Below are 16,278 nucleotides of genomic sequence, written 5' to 3' on the forward strand. Positions count from 1 at the left end.
ATCCGGAGGTTGGATTTTGGTTACCACGAGAGAAGCAGATAACCTAACCTGACCTAACCCAACCTATCCTGACCTGACCTGACCTGACCTAAACTGGATAGAATGAGAAACTAAGAAAAATGAAAATGGAAAAGAAAGAAAGAAGAAAAAGAAAGAAAAACAAGAAAAAAGGAAAGATGGAAAAAGGAAATGAGGAAAGAGGGCAAGAGGGAGAAAGATAAAAGGAAAGAAGGAAGGAAACAAAGATAGAAAAAAGAAGGAAAATGAAAGAAGGAAGGAAAGAAAGTAACAAAGAAAGAAAGAGAGAAAGAAAGAAGGAATGAAAGAAAGAAGGAAAGAAAAATAGAAAAGAATGAAAGAAAGAAATCAAAATAAAAGAAAAAGAAGTAAAGAAGGAAAGTAAAGAAAATAGAGAAGGAAAAATAAAAGAAAGAAAGAAGAAAATAAAGAAGGAAAGAATGAAGGAAAGAAAAGAAAATAGAGAAGGAAAAATAAAAGAAAGAAAGAAGGAAGGAAATAAAGAAGGAAAGAAAGAAGGAAAAATAGAAGGAAAGAAAGAAAGGAGAGAAAGAAAGATGAAGGAAAATAAATAAATAAAAACAAAAGAAGGAAAGAAACAAAGAACGTGAGAAAAAGGAAAGTAATAAAGAAGGAAAGAAAGAAAAACAAAGAAGGAAAGAAAGAAACAAAGAAGGAAAGAAACGAAGAATGAAAGAAAGTAGGAAAGAATGAAACTAAGGGAAAAAAGAAATTGGAAAGAAAGGAAAGAATGAAGAAAAAAGAAGGTAAGAAAGAAAAAAGATGGAAAGAAGGAAATGAGGAATGAGGGAAAGAGGGAGTAAGAAAGAAGGAAGGAAAGAAAGGAGAAAACAAAGAAAGAAGGAAGGAAAGAAAGAAAGAAGAAAGAAGGAAAGGAGGAAAGAAAGATAGAAGGTAAGAAAGATGGAAAGAAAGAAAGATGGAAAGAGAAAGGGAAGGAAAGAGATGGAAAATAAAAGAGGGACAAAGAAAGAGTGAAAGAAAAAAGGAAAAGAAAGAAGGAAAGAAAGAAAAATAGAAAAAAAGAATGAAAAAAATAGAACACAAGAAAGAAATAATAAAACAGAGGGAAAGAAGGAAAGAAAGAGGAAAATGAAAGAAGGATAAAAGTAGGAAGGAAAAGAAAGAAAGAAGGAATGATAAAAGGAAAGAAAAAGAAGGAAAGAAAACAGAACGAAGGAAAGAAACAAAGAAGGAATGAAAGGAGAGAAAAAAGAAGGAAAAAGAAAGAAGAAAGATGAAAGAAGGAAAGAAAGAAACAAAGAAGGAAGCAAAGAAAGAAAAAATGAAAAGAGGGAAAGAAAGAAGGAAGGAAGGAAAGAAAGAAGGAAAGAAAGAAGGAAGGAAAGAAAGAAGAAGAAGAGAAGAAGGAAACAAATAAGGGAAGAAGCAAAGAAAGGAAGAAGGTAAGAAAGTAAGATGGAAAATAAAGAAAGACAAAAGGAAAGAAAGAAGGATGGAAAGATAGAAGGAAAAAATAATCAAAGGAAAAAAGAAGGAAAGAAATAGATGGAAAGAGAGAAAGAAAGAAGAAGAGAAAAGAAGAAGAGAGAAGGAAGAAAGAAAGGAGAGAAAGAAAGAACGAAAGAAAGAAAGAAATAAAAACAAAAGTAAGAAACAAACAAAGAAGGAGATAAAATGTAAGGAAGGAAAGAAAGAAAGAAAGGTAGAAAGAAAAAGATAGAGAGAAAGAAGAAAGGAAAGAAAGAAAGAGGGAGAGAGAGGAAAAAGGAAAGAAACAAGGAAAGAATGAAACAAAGAAGGAAAGAAATATAAAACGAAAAAGAAAGAAGGAAAGAATAAAAAGAAAGAAAGAAAGAAAAAGATAGATGGAAAGAAGGAAATGAGGAAAGAAAAAAATGACAGAAAGAAAGAAGGAAAGAAAAAGGAAAATAAAGAGTCAAGGAAAGAATAAGAGATAAAATTCAAAGAAAGAAAAGGAAAGAATGAAAGAAATAAAAACAAAAAGAAGGAAAGAAAGAATTAAAGAAGGAAAGAAAGAAAGAGGGAAATAAAGAAAGAAGGGAAGAAGGAAAGAAATAAGGGAGGAAGGAAAGAAAGAAAGAAAGAAATAAGGAAAGAAAGGAAAAAGAAAAAGAAAGAAAGAAGTAAAGAAAGAGAGAAGGAAAGAATAAAAGAGATAAAAACCAATGAAAGATAGAAAAAAAAGAATCAAGTAAATAAAAACAAAGGAAGGAAAGAAACAAACAAAGAAGGAAGGAAAGAAAGAAGGAAAGAAAGGGAAGGACGGAATGAAAGAAAGAAAGAAAAAGAAAGATAGAATCAAAGAATGAGAGATAAAAGGAAAGAAAGAAAGAAGGAAAGAAAGAAAGAAGGAAGGAAAGAAAAAGAAGGAAAGAAAAATAAAGGAAAGAAAAAGAGAGAAAGGAATAAGAAAAGATAGTAAGAAAAGATAGAAGGAAAGAATGAAAGAAAGAAGGAGAGAAATAAAAGAGGAAATAGAAAGAAGGAAAGAAAGAAGAAAAAGAATAATGAAGGAAAGAATAAAGAAATATGGAAAGAAGGAAATGAGAAAAGAGGGAAAGAGGGAAGAAGAAAGAAGGAAATAAAGCAGCAAGGAAGGAAAGAAAGAAGGAAAAATAAAAGAGATAAAAACCAATGAAAGAAAAGGAAAGAATAAAAGAAATAAAAACAAATAAACGAAAGAAAGAAGGAAAGAAAGAACGAAAGAAAGAAAGAAGGAAAGAAAGAGAGAAGGAAGGAAGGAAAGAAAGAAACAAGGTAAGAAAGACGGAAAACAAACAAAGAAAGAAGGATAGAAAGAAGGAAAAAAGGAAACAAGAGAAGACATGAAAGAAGGAAAGAAAGAACGAAAGAAAGAAACAAAGAAGAAAGAAAAGAGAAAAGAAAGAGACACCAAAAGAAAGGATGAAAGAAATAAAAACAAGAGAAGGAAAGAAACCAAGAAGGAAGGAAAGAACAGAATAAAGAAAGAAAGAAAAAGAAAGAATGAAAGAAATATAAACAAAGGAAAGGAAGAAAGAATGGAAGAAAGAAAGAAGGTAAGAAGGAAGGAAAGAATAGAGAAAGAAAGATGGACAGAAAGAAAGAAAGATGGAATGTTATTTCCTTCTTTCATTGGCTTTTATTTATTTTATTCCTTTCTTTCTATCTTTCATTTTTTCTTTTTCTTTCCTGCTTTTCTTTCTTTTCTTCTCTTTCCTTCTTTCTTCCTTTCTTTCTTTCTTTTCTTCTTTCTTTTATTCATTCTTTATTTTATTCTTTCTTACTATCCTTCTTTCTTTCATTTTCTTTTGTTTCTTCTCTCGTTCTTTCTTTTTTCCATCTTTCCTTTAGCATCTTTCTTTCCTTCCTATTTTCCTTTAAATTTCCTTCTATCTTTTTTCCTTTTATTCCTGTCCTTCTTTCTTACATTTCTTCTTTAATAATTCCGTCCTTTCCTTTTTCTCTCTTTCTTTCTTTTCTTCCTTCTATATTTCCTTCTTTCTTTCCCTCTTGCCTTCTTTTTCATTTTCCTTTGCTCTTTCTTTCCATCTTTCCCTTGTTCTTCTCTCCATCTACCTTTCTCATTTTTCTGTTTCTTTCTTTCTTTTGTTCTTCCTGTCTTTCTTTATTTCTATCTATCTCTCTCTTCCCACCTTTCCCTCTTTATTTCATTCCTTCTGGTTTTCTCTCTTTCATTCTTTCTTTCCTTCTTTCGTTTTATTTTTATTTCATTCCCTCTCTTTCTTTCCTTCTTTCTTTCTTTGTTTCCTTCTTCCTTTCTTTGTTTCTTTAATCTTTCTTCCTCTCCTTCTTTCTTCCTTTCTTTTTCTTCTTTCCTTCTTGATTTTGTTTTGCATTTTTTCTTTCCTTCTTTGTTTCTTCCTTTCATTAATTATATTTTATTTCTATCTTTCTTTAATGTTTCGCTTCTTTCCTTCTTTTCTTCTTTCTTTCATTCCTTCTATCTTTCTTTCCTTCCTTCCTCCTTTTCTTTCCTTTTCTTTCTTTGATCAATTCTGTCGTTTTCTTTCCTTCTCTCTCCTTTCCATCTTTCTATCTTCCCTCTTTCTTTCTATCTTTCATTCTTTCTTTCCTTCTTCCTTCATTCTTTCTTTCCTTCTTCCTTCATTCCCCCTTTCCTTCTTTTTCTTTCCTTCTTGCTTTGCCCTCTTTCCTTCCTTCCTTATCCCCTTTCATTCCCTCTGGTTCTCCCTTCTTTCCATCTTTCTTTCTTTGATTCCTTCTTCCTTTCTTTCTTTGATTCCTTCTTCCTTTCTTTCTTTGATTCCTTCTTCCTTTCTTTCTTTGATTCCTTCTTCCTTTCGTTAATCTTTCTTTCCTTCCTTCCTTCTATATCTTTCTTTCATTTCTTCTTTCTTTCTTGCCTGCTTTTTATTTATTTCTATCTTAAATACTTTCTTCCTTTAGTTTCTTTTTCTTTTATTCTTTTTTCATTCTTTCTTCTTTTGTTCAATTGTTCTTTCTTTCCTTCTCATATTCTTTATATTTTATTCTTTCTTTCTTTCCTTCATTCTATTATTCCTTTGTTCTATGTTTCCTTCTTTCCTTCCTTCCTTCTTTATTTCTTTCTTTCCTTGTTTCTTTATCTTTCCTTGTCATTCCTTCTTTACTTTTGTTCTTTCTTTCTTGCCTTCTCCTTATTTATTTTTCTCATAAGTTCTTTCTTTCGTTCTTTTTCTTTCTGTCGTTCTTTTTTCTTTTATTATTTCATTCATTCTTTCTTCTTTTATTCAATTGTTCAATTGTTCTTTCCTTCCATTTTCCTTTTGTTCTTTATTTCCGTCTTTCTTTCTTTCCTCCTTTTGTTTTTTTTCTATCTTTCTTTCTTGCCTTCTGTCTTTCCTTCCTTCATATTATTTCTTTCCTTCCTTCTTCTTTCTCTCCTTCTTCTATCTTACCTTCTTTCTATCTTTCCTTCTTTCACTTTTCCTTCTTTCTTTCTGTCTTTCACTCATTCCTTCTTTCTATCTCTCTCTTTCTCTTATTATATCCTAATTTCCTTCCTTCTTTTTCTCTCCATCTTACCTCCTTCTGTTTTGTTCTTTCTTTCTTTATTTCTGTCTTTCTTTCTTTCTTTCTTCAGTTCTTTCTTTCTCTAATTCTTTCTTTCCTTCTTTCTTTCCTTCTAGCCTTCTTTCTTTATTTGTTTCTTCTTTCACTCATTCCTTCTTTCTATCTCTCTCTTTCTTCCTTTCTTTCCTTGTTTCTTTTTCTTTCTTTCTTTCCTTTTGTTATTTCTTTATTGTGGCCGCGGTGGCTCAGTCGGTAACGCGTCTGACTACCATGCTCAAGGTCCCGGGTTCGATCCCCGGCCGGTTCAAATCCGGGAACTTTTCTAACGGTGGAAGCGGCCCCGGCGCCTACCCAGCGTCGAATAACATGGGTACCTGGGGGAAACCCTGGGGGGTAAAGGCGGTCAGGGGCGTGATGCTGATCACATCACCCCCACTCACGACCGGATCAAGAAAGTGTGGGGCGTTACCCCCACACCCCCTATACGCCTTCATGGCGTGGTGCTATGCACAGGGGAACACTTTACTTTTTACTTTTTATTTCTTTATTTAGTTTTTCTTTCCTTCTTTATCTCTCTTTCGTTCTTTATTCATTCTTTCATTCTTATTTTTTCACTCATTCTTTCTTCATTTCTTTCTTTCTCTATTCCATTGTTCTTTCTTTCTTTCTCGTATTCCTTTATCTTTTATTCTTTCTTTCCTTCAATTTTCTTTCTTTCTTTCCTTCTATCTTTATTTTTTTGTTCTTGTTATACTTCACTCCTTCCTTCATTCTTTCTTTTTTCTTTGTTTCCTTCTTTCTTTCCTACTTTCTTCATTTTGTTCTTTCCTTCTTTGCTTCCTTCTTTCCTTCCTTCCTTCCTTCATACATTCTTCGTTACTTTTTTTACTGTCCTTCTTTGTCTCCTTCTTTTTTTCTTACTTTACTTCTATCTTCTTACCCCATTTCCTTCTATCTTCTTTTCCTCTTTCCTTCTATCTTAATTTCCTTATTTTCTTTCCTTTTATTTCTCTGTCCTTCTTTCTTACATATGTTCTCTTATTCTTCCTTCCTTTCCTATTTCTCTCACTTTCTTCTTTCTTTCCTCTTTCCTTCTTTCTCTCTGGTTTTCTTCGCTTCCTTTAATCTATCCTTCTTTCTTTCTTTATTTCTACTTTCCTTCTTTCTTTCTTTTGTCCTCTCTTTCTTTCCTTCTTTCCTTTTCCCTCCATCCTTCTATCCTTATTTCCTTCTTTCTTTCTTTCTTTTTATTTCTCTGTCCTTCTTTCTTAAATTTCTTCTTTCATTCTTCGTTCCTCTTCTTTTTCTTTCTTTCTGGTTTTCTCTCTCTTTCTATCATTCCTTTTTACTTTCTCTCTTGCCTTCTTTTTCTCTTTTTCCTTTGTTCCTTCTTTCTATCTTTCACTTGTTCTTCTTTCCTTCTTCCTTTCTCTCATTTTTTCTTTGTCTCTTTCTTTCTTTTGTTCTTCCTGTCTTTCTTTATTTCTTTCTATCTTTCATTTCCTCTGGTTTTCTCTTTCTTTCCTTCTTTCTTTCTTTGTTTCCATCTTCCTTTCTTTAATCTTTCTTTCTCTTTTTCGTTCTTTCCTTCTGTCCTTTTTTTCTTTCTCATCTTTCTATTTATTTTCTTTTTTCTTTCCTTCTCTGTTTCTTCCTTTCATTCCTTCTATTTTCTTTCTTTCCTTCTTTCTTTAATGTTTCTTTTTCCTTCTTTCATTCCTTCCTTCATTTATTCATACCTTCTATCTTCTTTCCTTCCTTCTTTATTTTCTTCCATCTTTCTTTGTTTCTTTTTCTTTCTTTGATACCTTATTTCTTGCTCTTTTTCTTTCTTTCTTCCTCTCCTTTTCGTCTTTGTTTTCCCTATTTCTGTCTTTCTTTTGTTGTTTCTTTCCTTCTTTCTTTCATTCCATCTTTCTTTCTTTCCTTCTTTCTTTCTTTGATTCCTTCTTCCTTTCTTTAATTTCTCTTTTATTTCCTTCTCTCTTTATCTTTCCTTCTTTTGTTGATTCTTTCTTGCCTTTGTATTTGTTCCATTATTAAGTAATGTCTTCCTTTCGTTCTTTTTCATTCATTCGTTCTCTTTTCATGTATTCTTTTTTCATTCTTTCTTCTTTTGTTCAATTGTTCTTTCTTTCCTTCTCATATTATTTATATTTTATTCTCTTTCTTTCCTTCTTTCTATTTTTTTCCTTTGTTCTTTGCTTCCTTTTTTCCTTCCTTCCTTTTTCTTTCCTTCATTCTTTTCTTTGTTTCCTTCTTTCATTCTTTACTACTTTCTCTCTTCTTTCGTTCTTTTGCTCCTGCCTTCTTTCTTTATTTTACTCCTTCTATCTTGCTTTTCTTCTTTCTTTCTTTCTTTTTGTTCTGTCTTTCTTTTTCCTTCTTTCATTCCTTGTTTCCTTCTTCCTTCTTTCTTTATCTTTCCTTCTTTACTTTTTGTTCTTTCTTTCTTGGCTTCTTTTTATTTATTTATTTCATAAGATCTTTCTTTCGTTCTTTTTCTTTGTCGTTCTTTTTTCTTTCATTCTTTCTTCTTTTGATCAATTGTTCAATTGTTCTTTCTTTCCATTTTCCTTTCGTTCTTTATTTCAGTCTTTCTTTCTTACCTTCCTTCTTTTTTTCTCTCCTTTTTTTGAACTGAATGTAATATTTACCACTTTTGCTCCCAAATAAAAAGTTTAACATAACCATCTGCGGCATCACAGCATGTTGCATAAGCTCAACCAATCTATTGTAACTAACTAATCTTGGAAACTCAAGATTTTTTATCTATCACACAATACGATGCATTTATAATATGCCTTGGGCTTTTTTATGTTATCTTTCTAATAATGCTATTCATCAAAAGTTCAAATATATTGTTCGATACAGATTTGACTCGTCTCAAAGCAGAACAATACAATATGTACAGTGGCGTACGCAAGGGGGGTTACGGGGTTTAACCCCCCCCCCCTTGAGCTTGTGAAATATTATGAAAAATGCTGTGGAAAAAAATTAAATGGCCAATTTATCACAGTCAATGATCTGGGACAATACTATTACTACTTCTACTACTACTACTACTACTAATGATAATAATAATAATTTGAATTATTATTTCCATGCAGCATGAGAAAAGCACACCATTCCTAACACACGCGTCTTTCAGAGTAATACCTTGAAAATAAACACGAGTTCTTGAAAATAAAATATGAGGGTAACTGTGATTAAAAGAGAAGTAAAATGTTTTGTATCTCAGTTGCAACAATGTTCAACACACTGGCGTACGGAGGATTTTTTTTCGGGAGGGACTGGAATAGTAAAACACACGGCTTCGTTTTGGAGGGCAGGATGCATAATAAAATATTTCGTATTTTTGGAGCTTTTCAGTCTATTAAAATTGTATTCAAAGTCAAAAATGGTAATCGGGACTCGCATTTACACATTTTGATTTTTTAAAGTTCTTAACGGATTTTAATTTGAAAATTCTGATTTTCTCAAAATTTCGTTAGGAGCTAGAACAGCATCGGCCATCCCTCTACGTACGCTAGTGTTCAACGAACTTGTATTTTTTTGTGTGTGTGAACAATGAGAATTAACAAAACAAAGTTCTTGGTTCGTTGTAAGAGGTTAATGTATAGACAAAGGATAGGCGGGCAAGAATAAATAGTCACCAGTTCGCCTTCCCATTGTATTGTTTAGCGCAGCACGTTTGAATGTCTCTCTTTAAAATTTCTCACCTTGTTGACTAGACAATTATTCAAATGAGAAGAAGCTTAACTATTGTAAAATATTTTGTTGGTAAGAACAGCGAGACAATCCAGATGTGAATTATCGGCGACATTTATGCGGGGAAGAAGCCGGAAAAATTCCAATCAATTTCGGGAATCGAATCCGGATCTCCCGTGTGATTGTCAGACACTCTACCGACCAGACCACCGCAGCTCCTTGAATGAGTTCCATACTTTGATTATTTCAATTTATTTTAATAAATTTTCTTGTTTTTATGGATTTTCTTAATCCTTAAAATGTCTCACCTCGTTGACCAGACAATTATTTCATAACAAAGAAACAAATAAATGCTCCCAGAATATGATAGAAATCGAATGACTAGAAATTTCGTTCTATTTTTTTCATAAATACTATATTTATGTAGATCTCTACTACTTAATAGTGGTAGTGGTATTAGTAGTATTATTAGTAGTAATTCAGCTAATTAATTATAAGTATTATTAATTAATTGTGATTATTATTATTATTTAATTAAAGTATAATAAAACAATGGTAATGTGAATTTGGAGAAAGTTTTAGAAATAACCCCCCCCCCCCCTGATGAAATCCTGCGTACGCTACTGAATATGTATGTATACTCTGTGCTTTGTATAATCACAGTACCTTTTCTTCTAGTTTCTGGAGTAATATTACACGAAGCACAAGAATCTCCGTGGAGCGAACTCATCAATTTAATATCATATTCTGTGCCTGGCATATTATCCTTATTAATTAGAAGAGCCATCAACAACTCCTTTTTCTCGTTTCCATCTTTCTTTCTCTCATTCCTTCTTTCTATCTCTTTCTTTCCTTCTTCCTATTTCTCTCTTTCTTTCCTCTTTCCTTTTTGTTCTCTTTATTTCTTTCTCTCCTTCTCTCATTTCTTGTGTTCTTTCTTTCTCTCTTTCCTTCTTTCTTTCTTTAATCTTTCATTCTTTCTTTTTCTTTCCTTCTTTTTCTCTGCTCTTTCTTAAGTTCTCTTTTTTTATTTCGTTCTTTTTTTATTCTTTCGTTCTTATTTTTTAATTCATTCTTTCTTCGTTTCTTTCTTTCTCTGTCCCATTGTTCTTTCTTTCTTTCTCGTTTATTCCGTTATCTTCTATTCTTTCTTTCTTTCAGTGTTCTTTTTCTTTCCTTCTACCTTTATTTTCATTTGTACCTTCTATGCTTCTCTCCTTCCTTCCTTCCTTCATTCCATCCTTCTTTCATTCTTCGCTTCTTTTCTTGTCCATCTTTCTCTCCTTCTTTCTTTTATATTTCCTTCTTTCTTCTTTCCCCATTTCCTACTTTCTTCTTTTCCTCTTTCCCTCTACCTTCATTTCCTTCTTTCTTTCTCTCCTTTCATTTCTGTCCTTCTTTCTTACATTTCTTCTTTCATTCTTCCTTTCTTTCTTTCTTTCCTTCTGCAAACCAAAGCGACAAGCGGCACGCGACACTTATCGCTTGAGGATTTCACCAATTGAAAGCTGGCCTGTGCTGCCCGTCAAGTTGCTACAGTGTGAAACGTTGCTCTTGATTTGCTCGTTTTCAAGCAACATGTGTCGCGTGTCGCATGTCGCTTTGATCTGAAAGTTGCCTCGAACCGAAGATCCCATGTCCCTTTGGTGTAAAATGTCCCTATCGATTGTCGTGTGCCGCTTTGGTCTAAAAACTCCTTAAGGAAACACAGTCTGTTACCCTGCCCCCTATCAGGGCAACAGTGTTGTTTTTCTTATTGAAATATTTTATTAATATGTTAATCAATTAGTTAAATAAGTGTATAAACACATATATGTATGATTAGTGTATCTCAATTATGCATTTTTAGGTTCATATATTCAAGGAAAGGTGGGCGTTTTTAGCTGTTACTAATTAAAACTTTTGAAAGTAGGGCTGTTGGCAGATGAGAGTGTGGGAGGTCGGCTGTTGGAACTGTGACTTGGAAGGGAGAGGCTGTTTCGCTTCAGTCAGCTCGGATCGGAGGATAGATCTCCGGCATTGGATGCTGTAAGGAATTGGATTGCCGGGCAGTTATGATGATATGATGTTCTCTCACAATTAATACATAAACACACACACTCATACACAATGCATTAATTTACCAAAAGGAAACTTCATTTGAAAATATACAATAATATAATTAAAAACGTTAAACATCAGTCCGGAAGTCACTATGAAAAGTTCACTGCACGCATGCGCAATGGAGTCCTCAAAGGAATTTGGGATTTCCAGCAAGAACAATGCATGGAAAGGGTATGTAATGCAGCAAGAAGGACCGTGACAATGAGAAATGCGTTAAAGACAACACATCCCGACCTCAAACATCAAAACATGAGCACGGAACACAAAATCCGAAAAGTTGAGCACAGTTGCTTACCCCAGTTACACGCGAGGAATGAACTAATCATGTCATGTGGCATACGAGAGAGACATTACTCCACCAGGAGGAGGGAAAGAAAAACACAATATCAGATGATTGTGACGTGTATTTTTACACGCGACAACTACGTAATATCCCCCCCCCCCACACACACACACACAACAAGCAACAAATGCTACAAAGTCTTATGCACAGATAGTGCGTGTCACTGTACACCAACCAAAGATGTCACTTTCACCACACAAAGGGGGTGGGGAGCATTACCAAGAGTGTTCTCACTGGGATTTGCCGAGGGCGATAGTGACTTCTGGACTGAGCACATACGATTCCTTGATGATTCCTTTGGAACCGCCTGTCTATCTGTGATAGTATTCGTCCCAGTTAAGTGTGACGTTCACTTTGTCACCTTTTGCGAGACTCCTATCTCGGAAACGAAGCCTCAGTCGTAAAAATGGAACTCTCACTTTTTGCTTGTTTTCGTGTGAGGAATCACCTCCCAAGTGTTGTAAACGACCTTTAGAAACACCCTGTATATATCAGTTTTTTCTTGTATGTACGCATTGCTTGCATTGTAGAATTATAAATGTCTGATGAAAGGAGCGTGTGTTCTCCTGAAACGTCACAAAGAAAAACTGTTTTCTTATGCTTGTAATAACCGTAAACTACAGGAAAATAACCCTGTATATATGTCGGCGAGATATCATCAAATTTAGCAGCATATATCGTGTTGGTGATATATCATCATGATATTTCAGAAATATATCGTTGCAATATTTGGTGATATATATCATGGAAATGATGATATCGCCGATATCATGATACGAAAAAATATTGTATCGTCTGTGATGATATTTTCTTGATGATATATCGTGATATCAAATTTCAAATATCACACACCCCTAGAGAAAGCAGCTTTTATAGTTACTATCAGTTTGGCAATATTGAGCTTGTTGCCGATCGTAATGCAGGAGTTCAGGGTCACATGGTAAATGAATGAAACTGCTGCAAAAGAAAGGAGGGAACATGCGGAACAGGCTTCTGGCAAATTCCATCATCGTCAGGGCTTGGAAAGCGTACAAAGCTGGAAACGAGATTAAACATAAGATCAAGATAAACATGTTAAGCATGTTGTTGTTTTTTGTTGTTTTTTTTTTTTTGCAGGGAATTGGCTGAACGGATTAAGCAGGTAAACTTGCTTACATCCCTTCCATTCCCTGGCACCTTGACTGTCTATTTCTCATGATTTTGTGAATTTACAATAACGATTTAGAACAGATTAGTGCAATATAGCACTTTGGTGTACTTTCTTTCTGTGCTTAATTTTACCATTTTAATTATCTTTCACTAATACATTTCATGACGGTTGCGGTAAATGCAGTTTAAAATTAATTACGTGAAATTTAGAAAAATTTGCACTTCCGCGCTTCTGAGCCCAGCTCACACACGCAAGAAACAGGAGATAACCCGAACAAAAATCCTAAACCCAAATGGATCGCTTTTCCATACCACCCTACCACATCTGGCAAATTTGCCAAGGCCCTCAAACCTTTCAACATCCGAGTGGCACACAAACCCAAATCCCAAATCGGAAGAGCACTACCCAACTTCAAGAGATACTACCTACCCAAACTTGCATCCCCCGGTGTCTACAAGACCACATGCCAATGTCACAACACCTACATTGGCAGAACCATCTGCACTGTCCAAGAACGGATTAACGAACACGTAAAAGATGCCAAAAATGACACACCTAAATCAGGCCTCTCCCAACACCTCCACTCCACTAACCACACCATCTCCTCCATATCCATACTTCACCCAACCGACTCCGTCATAGAAAACACTGTCAAAGAAACCCATGCTATCATCCAACAGAACCCAGCACTGAACCTGGACAATGGACAGGCACACCCAACTTGGCACCCTGTCCTCAGAAAGATCCCCGACCTGAAAAAGAAAAGATGCGGTGCACATACTCGACTCCCCTCCAGCCACGCAGGGAACAGGAACGGCACATTGCCGAGCAGCACAGCCCAGCCTCCCAACCTCCAACTGGCAACGCCACCCGACAACAGGAAGCAGACGACGCAAACCAGGATGCACGTGCCAGCGCTGCCGAATGGGAGAAATCGCAACTACCGCTGGTACCATCTCCGCTTCAAACGCCGAACCCTTTTATGAATGAAGACAGTGGATCTTCAAAATTAATAGGATTTAACCATTAAATTGTGCAACGCAGAAGTGCAAAATTTTCTAAATTTCACGTAAGTAATTTCACTAGGCCTAATACGTTTTTCTCAGTTATATGTTTTTTCCATTCTGTCCCCATAAAACGTTTCACTGTATAAAGAAAGAAAAGGAGAGAGAGAAACAGAGAGAGGTTTATTTTGCAGACAAACATTTTCAGCAATTATCTCTAGGCCACATATGAACAATTTTTGCTTTTCCAGTGGAAATTAAATCCGGACATAATATTAAAACTCTGGCAGTAATGTTAATACACACCCTGTTAAGATGAATAAGGTTTGTCTAACCTGTTATAAATCAGTTTCATTCACTTTCCCTGCAGTTTCTGGTATGCTAGATTTATACACACAAAAAATATACAAGAATTAAATGACATATTTAATATACAAGTTGTAACAAATGTATGAGGCAATATTTCAGGAATGGATTCCTTATGCGTAATTTTTGAGTAATAAGATGGGGCCCTCTGGAGCCCGTTGAAATGTGGTGCTGAAATGTGATGCACGGCGAACAACATCCTGCTGCTGAATCACTCATCACGTTGTCTTACACTTCCAAAGGATCATTCATGCATATTAAACACTGCTGTAGGCACAAACGAAAAGTAAAGTGTGAGTGTCTGACTTTTGGTTGAACCAAATTACTCAGAGAATAAAAAAAAAACTACTAGGACTTATCATGAGATAATTTTGGTTTCTAACATTGTATTTTGAAACTTTGTGTGCTGTGCAGAATAAAATTATTTTGCCGTCATAGGACCCCATCAAAATTTTCATTAATAAAATAAGGTGAAAAAAATTTTTATGATTGTTAACAACATGAAACATTTTAAGAAGTAATACGAAAAACTACATAAACTTTTTTGCACACTTTCAATTTAAAAAAAATTGAGGAGGTCAAAATTGGCAAGCATATTGTAGAGATAGACAAATCAGCTAATGAAGGGTCGGTGGCAAGATTACGAGTTGACTACTCAACACACTCAACCTCAGAGGTGGTGTACCAAGAAAACAGCTGAAATATGTGAGAAAGACTTTATCATTGTTTTTCAAATTCTTTTACATAAACTCCACTTGCATTACAAAATGTGGATGAACACAATCTATTACATCCACCCACACAGCAGTGTTTCTGTGAGAACTAGGAATGGCCAACAAACAAACTCGGCTACATCTACCGCTGAGTGCTTTTAGCAATTTGTTCCTTCAACACGAGAATACTTTGGCGCTGCTCTGGTGGCAGCATGGCAATCTGTTCTTCGGACAACTGCAGAACTTGCATGATGAGTGCAGCCTGTAGGGAGAGAGAGAGGAATTACTGCTCTCAACAAGATAAACCACAAATTATAATTCAGAGATAATTAGCAATACAGCACACAAAATTAGGTGAGACTACTTTAACAAATACCTATTTACGAGAAATCTTTAAATGGTATAAACTGGACTATGTGTGACTAGTGAACATGGGTTTAAACTACAGTTATGTTTAGATTTAACTAGATACCTGATTTGATTGTAGAACAAACTGGATTTTACTATAGCAATTTCATAAATCTAGTTTTAACTATAGTCCATGTAGCTACATGGACTCTTTCCTCTCTGGATGGCATAGTGGTAAAGTCATCACCTTGTAATCAAGATGGGATCCTGAGTTCGATACCTGGTGGAGGGTTTAAATCCCACTTTAAGCTGTAGGTCCAGTCCTGATTACCCTTTATGTGCACAGAGCGGACTTAAAACCAAACAAAACTCTTTGCTCACAGCTTTCCAAACCTCTTACCAAAGTCATTGTTTAGCATGTAAAGAAAATGCACTTAGTGACGGAAAACAATCTTTATTTTTTACATTGGAAATTTAAATTACCCGAAGTAACATTAAAACTCCTTGACTAGGATATTGTTTTCAAAAATATACACAATTTCTTTAACTTCCACAATACACTCGATGTCCTTAAAATTTACCAAAGGAACATTTTTCACTATCTGAAAACTCAGTTTTTGACTTGTAGTTACTTCCTGTACAACACACCAAAACTTGAAAACAGTGGTCGACCTCTCTTAGTTTTAAATGTCAGCCATATTACAGAGTCAACATCATCTAAACGCATTCACCAAGCTTTGACAGGTAGTAATCGACAGGGTGTGTTCAAACCCTGGATCTGAGTGTTGTAGGAAGCTGAATTTTAGACCTGACTCCATACATAATGGCCATTGGTAAAGTGAACTAGTTTTATTTAGCATGTCCAGTGTTTGACATGGGTGTCGAACTTTGGGCTAATAATTTTAAACTCTCAAAAATATTAATGCATACAGGAGCACATTATATTGAAGTAATGGTAAAAACAAAAATAAACAGAAAGAAAACTGTCAAACAAGTTACACTTGCTTCTAATAAAACTGACAAGGAAACCAAGTAAACAAGTCAAAATTTGAGCTACCAACAAAGTTACCTAGATAACAGAAGACACTCTGCTTGTTGAACTGGCTATTGTTCACATGACAGAAGTTGGGAGTCGTACAGTCTTGCCAAATATTTTCTTGTATTGTTGGGCTTGCACATTGCCTTGTTTCCTGACTATTAACTCAGAGAGCTGATGTTTACAAACATTGAAATTGCCATAATAAAAGCAAACAGGTGCAAACACAAATACAGCAGCAACACCGTGTACTTACAGGTTTACCTAAATTACTTGACACCAGCACACTTGTTAGTAAATTTTTTGTGTTGAAGGCTTGTTTGAATGTTATGAGTACTTGAAAAAAAAATACATTATTTAATCCTGATCTAACATTTTTACCTCAAATTATCCCTTTGTAGATAGACGTTTCTTACTGTATCTTACGTAATTAAAAACCATTTAAACCCAGGAAATTGAAGAGA

The 16,278-nt window shown here is 34.6% G+C and overlaps 1 protein-coding gene across 3 annotated transcripts in view; it reads right to left on the bottom strand.

Moving 5' to 3' along the window:
• Positions 1 to 14,450: 14,450 nt before the first annotated feature.
• Positions 14,451 to 16,278, bottom strand: part of CstF64 (cleavage stimulation factor subunit 2 CstF64) — a 32,564-nt gene continuing 30,736 nt past the window's right edge. For 2 of the 3 annotated variants that reach the window (XM_083141923.1, XM_083141921.1), the window contains one exon: positions 14,451 to 14,692. In XM_083141923.1, the coding sequence (XP_082998049.1) occupies positions 14,573 to 14,692 (120 nt within the window). In that variant the 3' untranslated portion in view covers positions 14,451 to 14,572. The remainder of the gene's footprint in view (positions 14,693 to 16,278) is intronic. The other variant, XM_083141922.1, reaches the window with a different exon arrangement.

This window comes from Lepisma saccharinum, chromosome 20, assembly GCF_977018435.1.
Source record: "Lepisma saccharinum chromosome 20, izLepSacc3.1, whole genome shotgun sequence".
In the NCBI taxonomy this organism is placed as follows: domain Eukaryota; kingdom Metazoa; phylum Arthropoda; class Insecta; order Zygentoma; family Lepismatidae; genus Lepisma; species Lepisma saccharinum.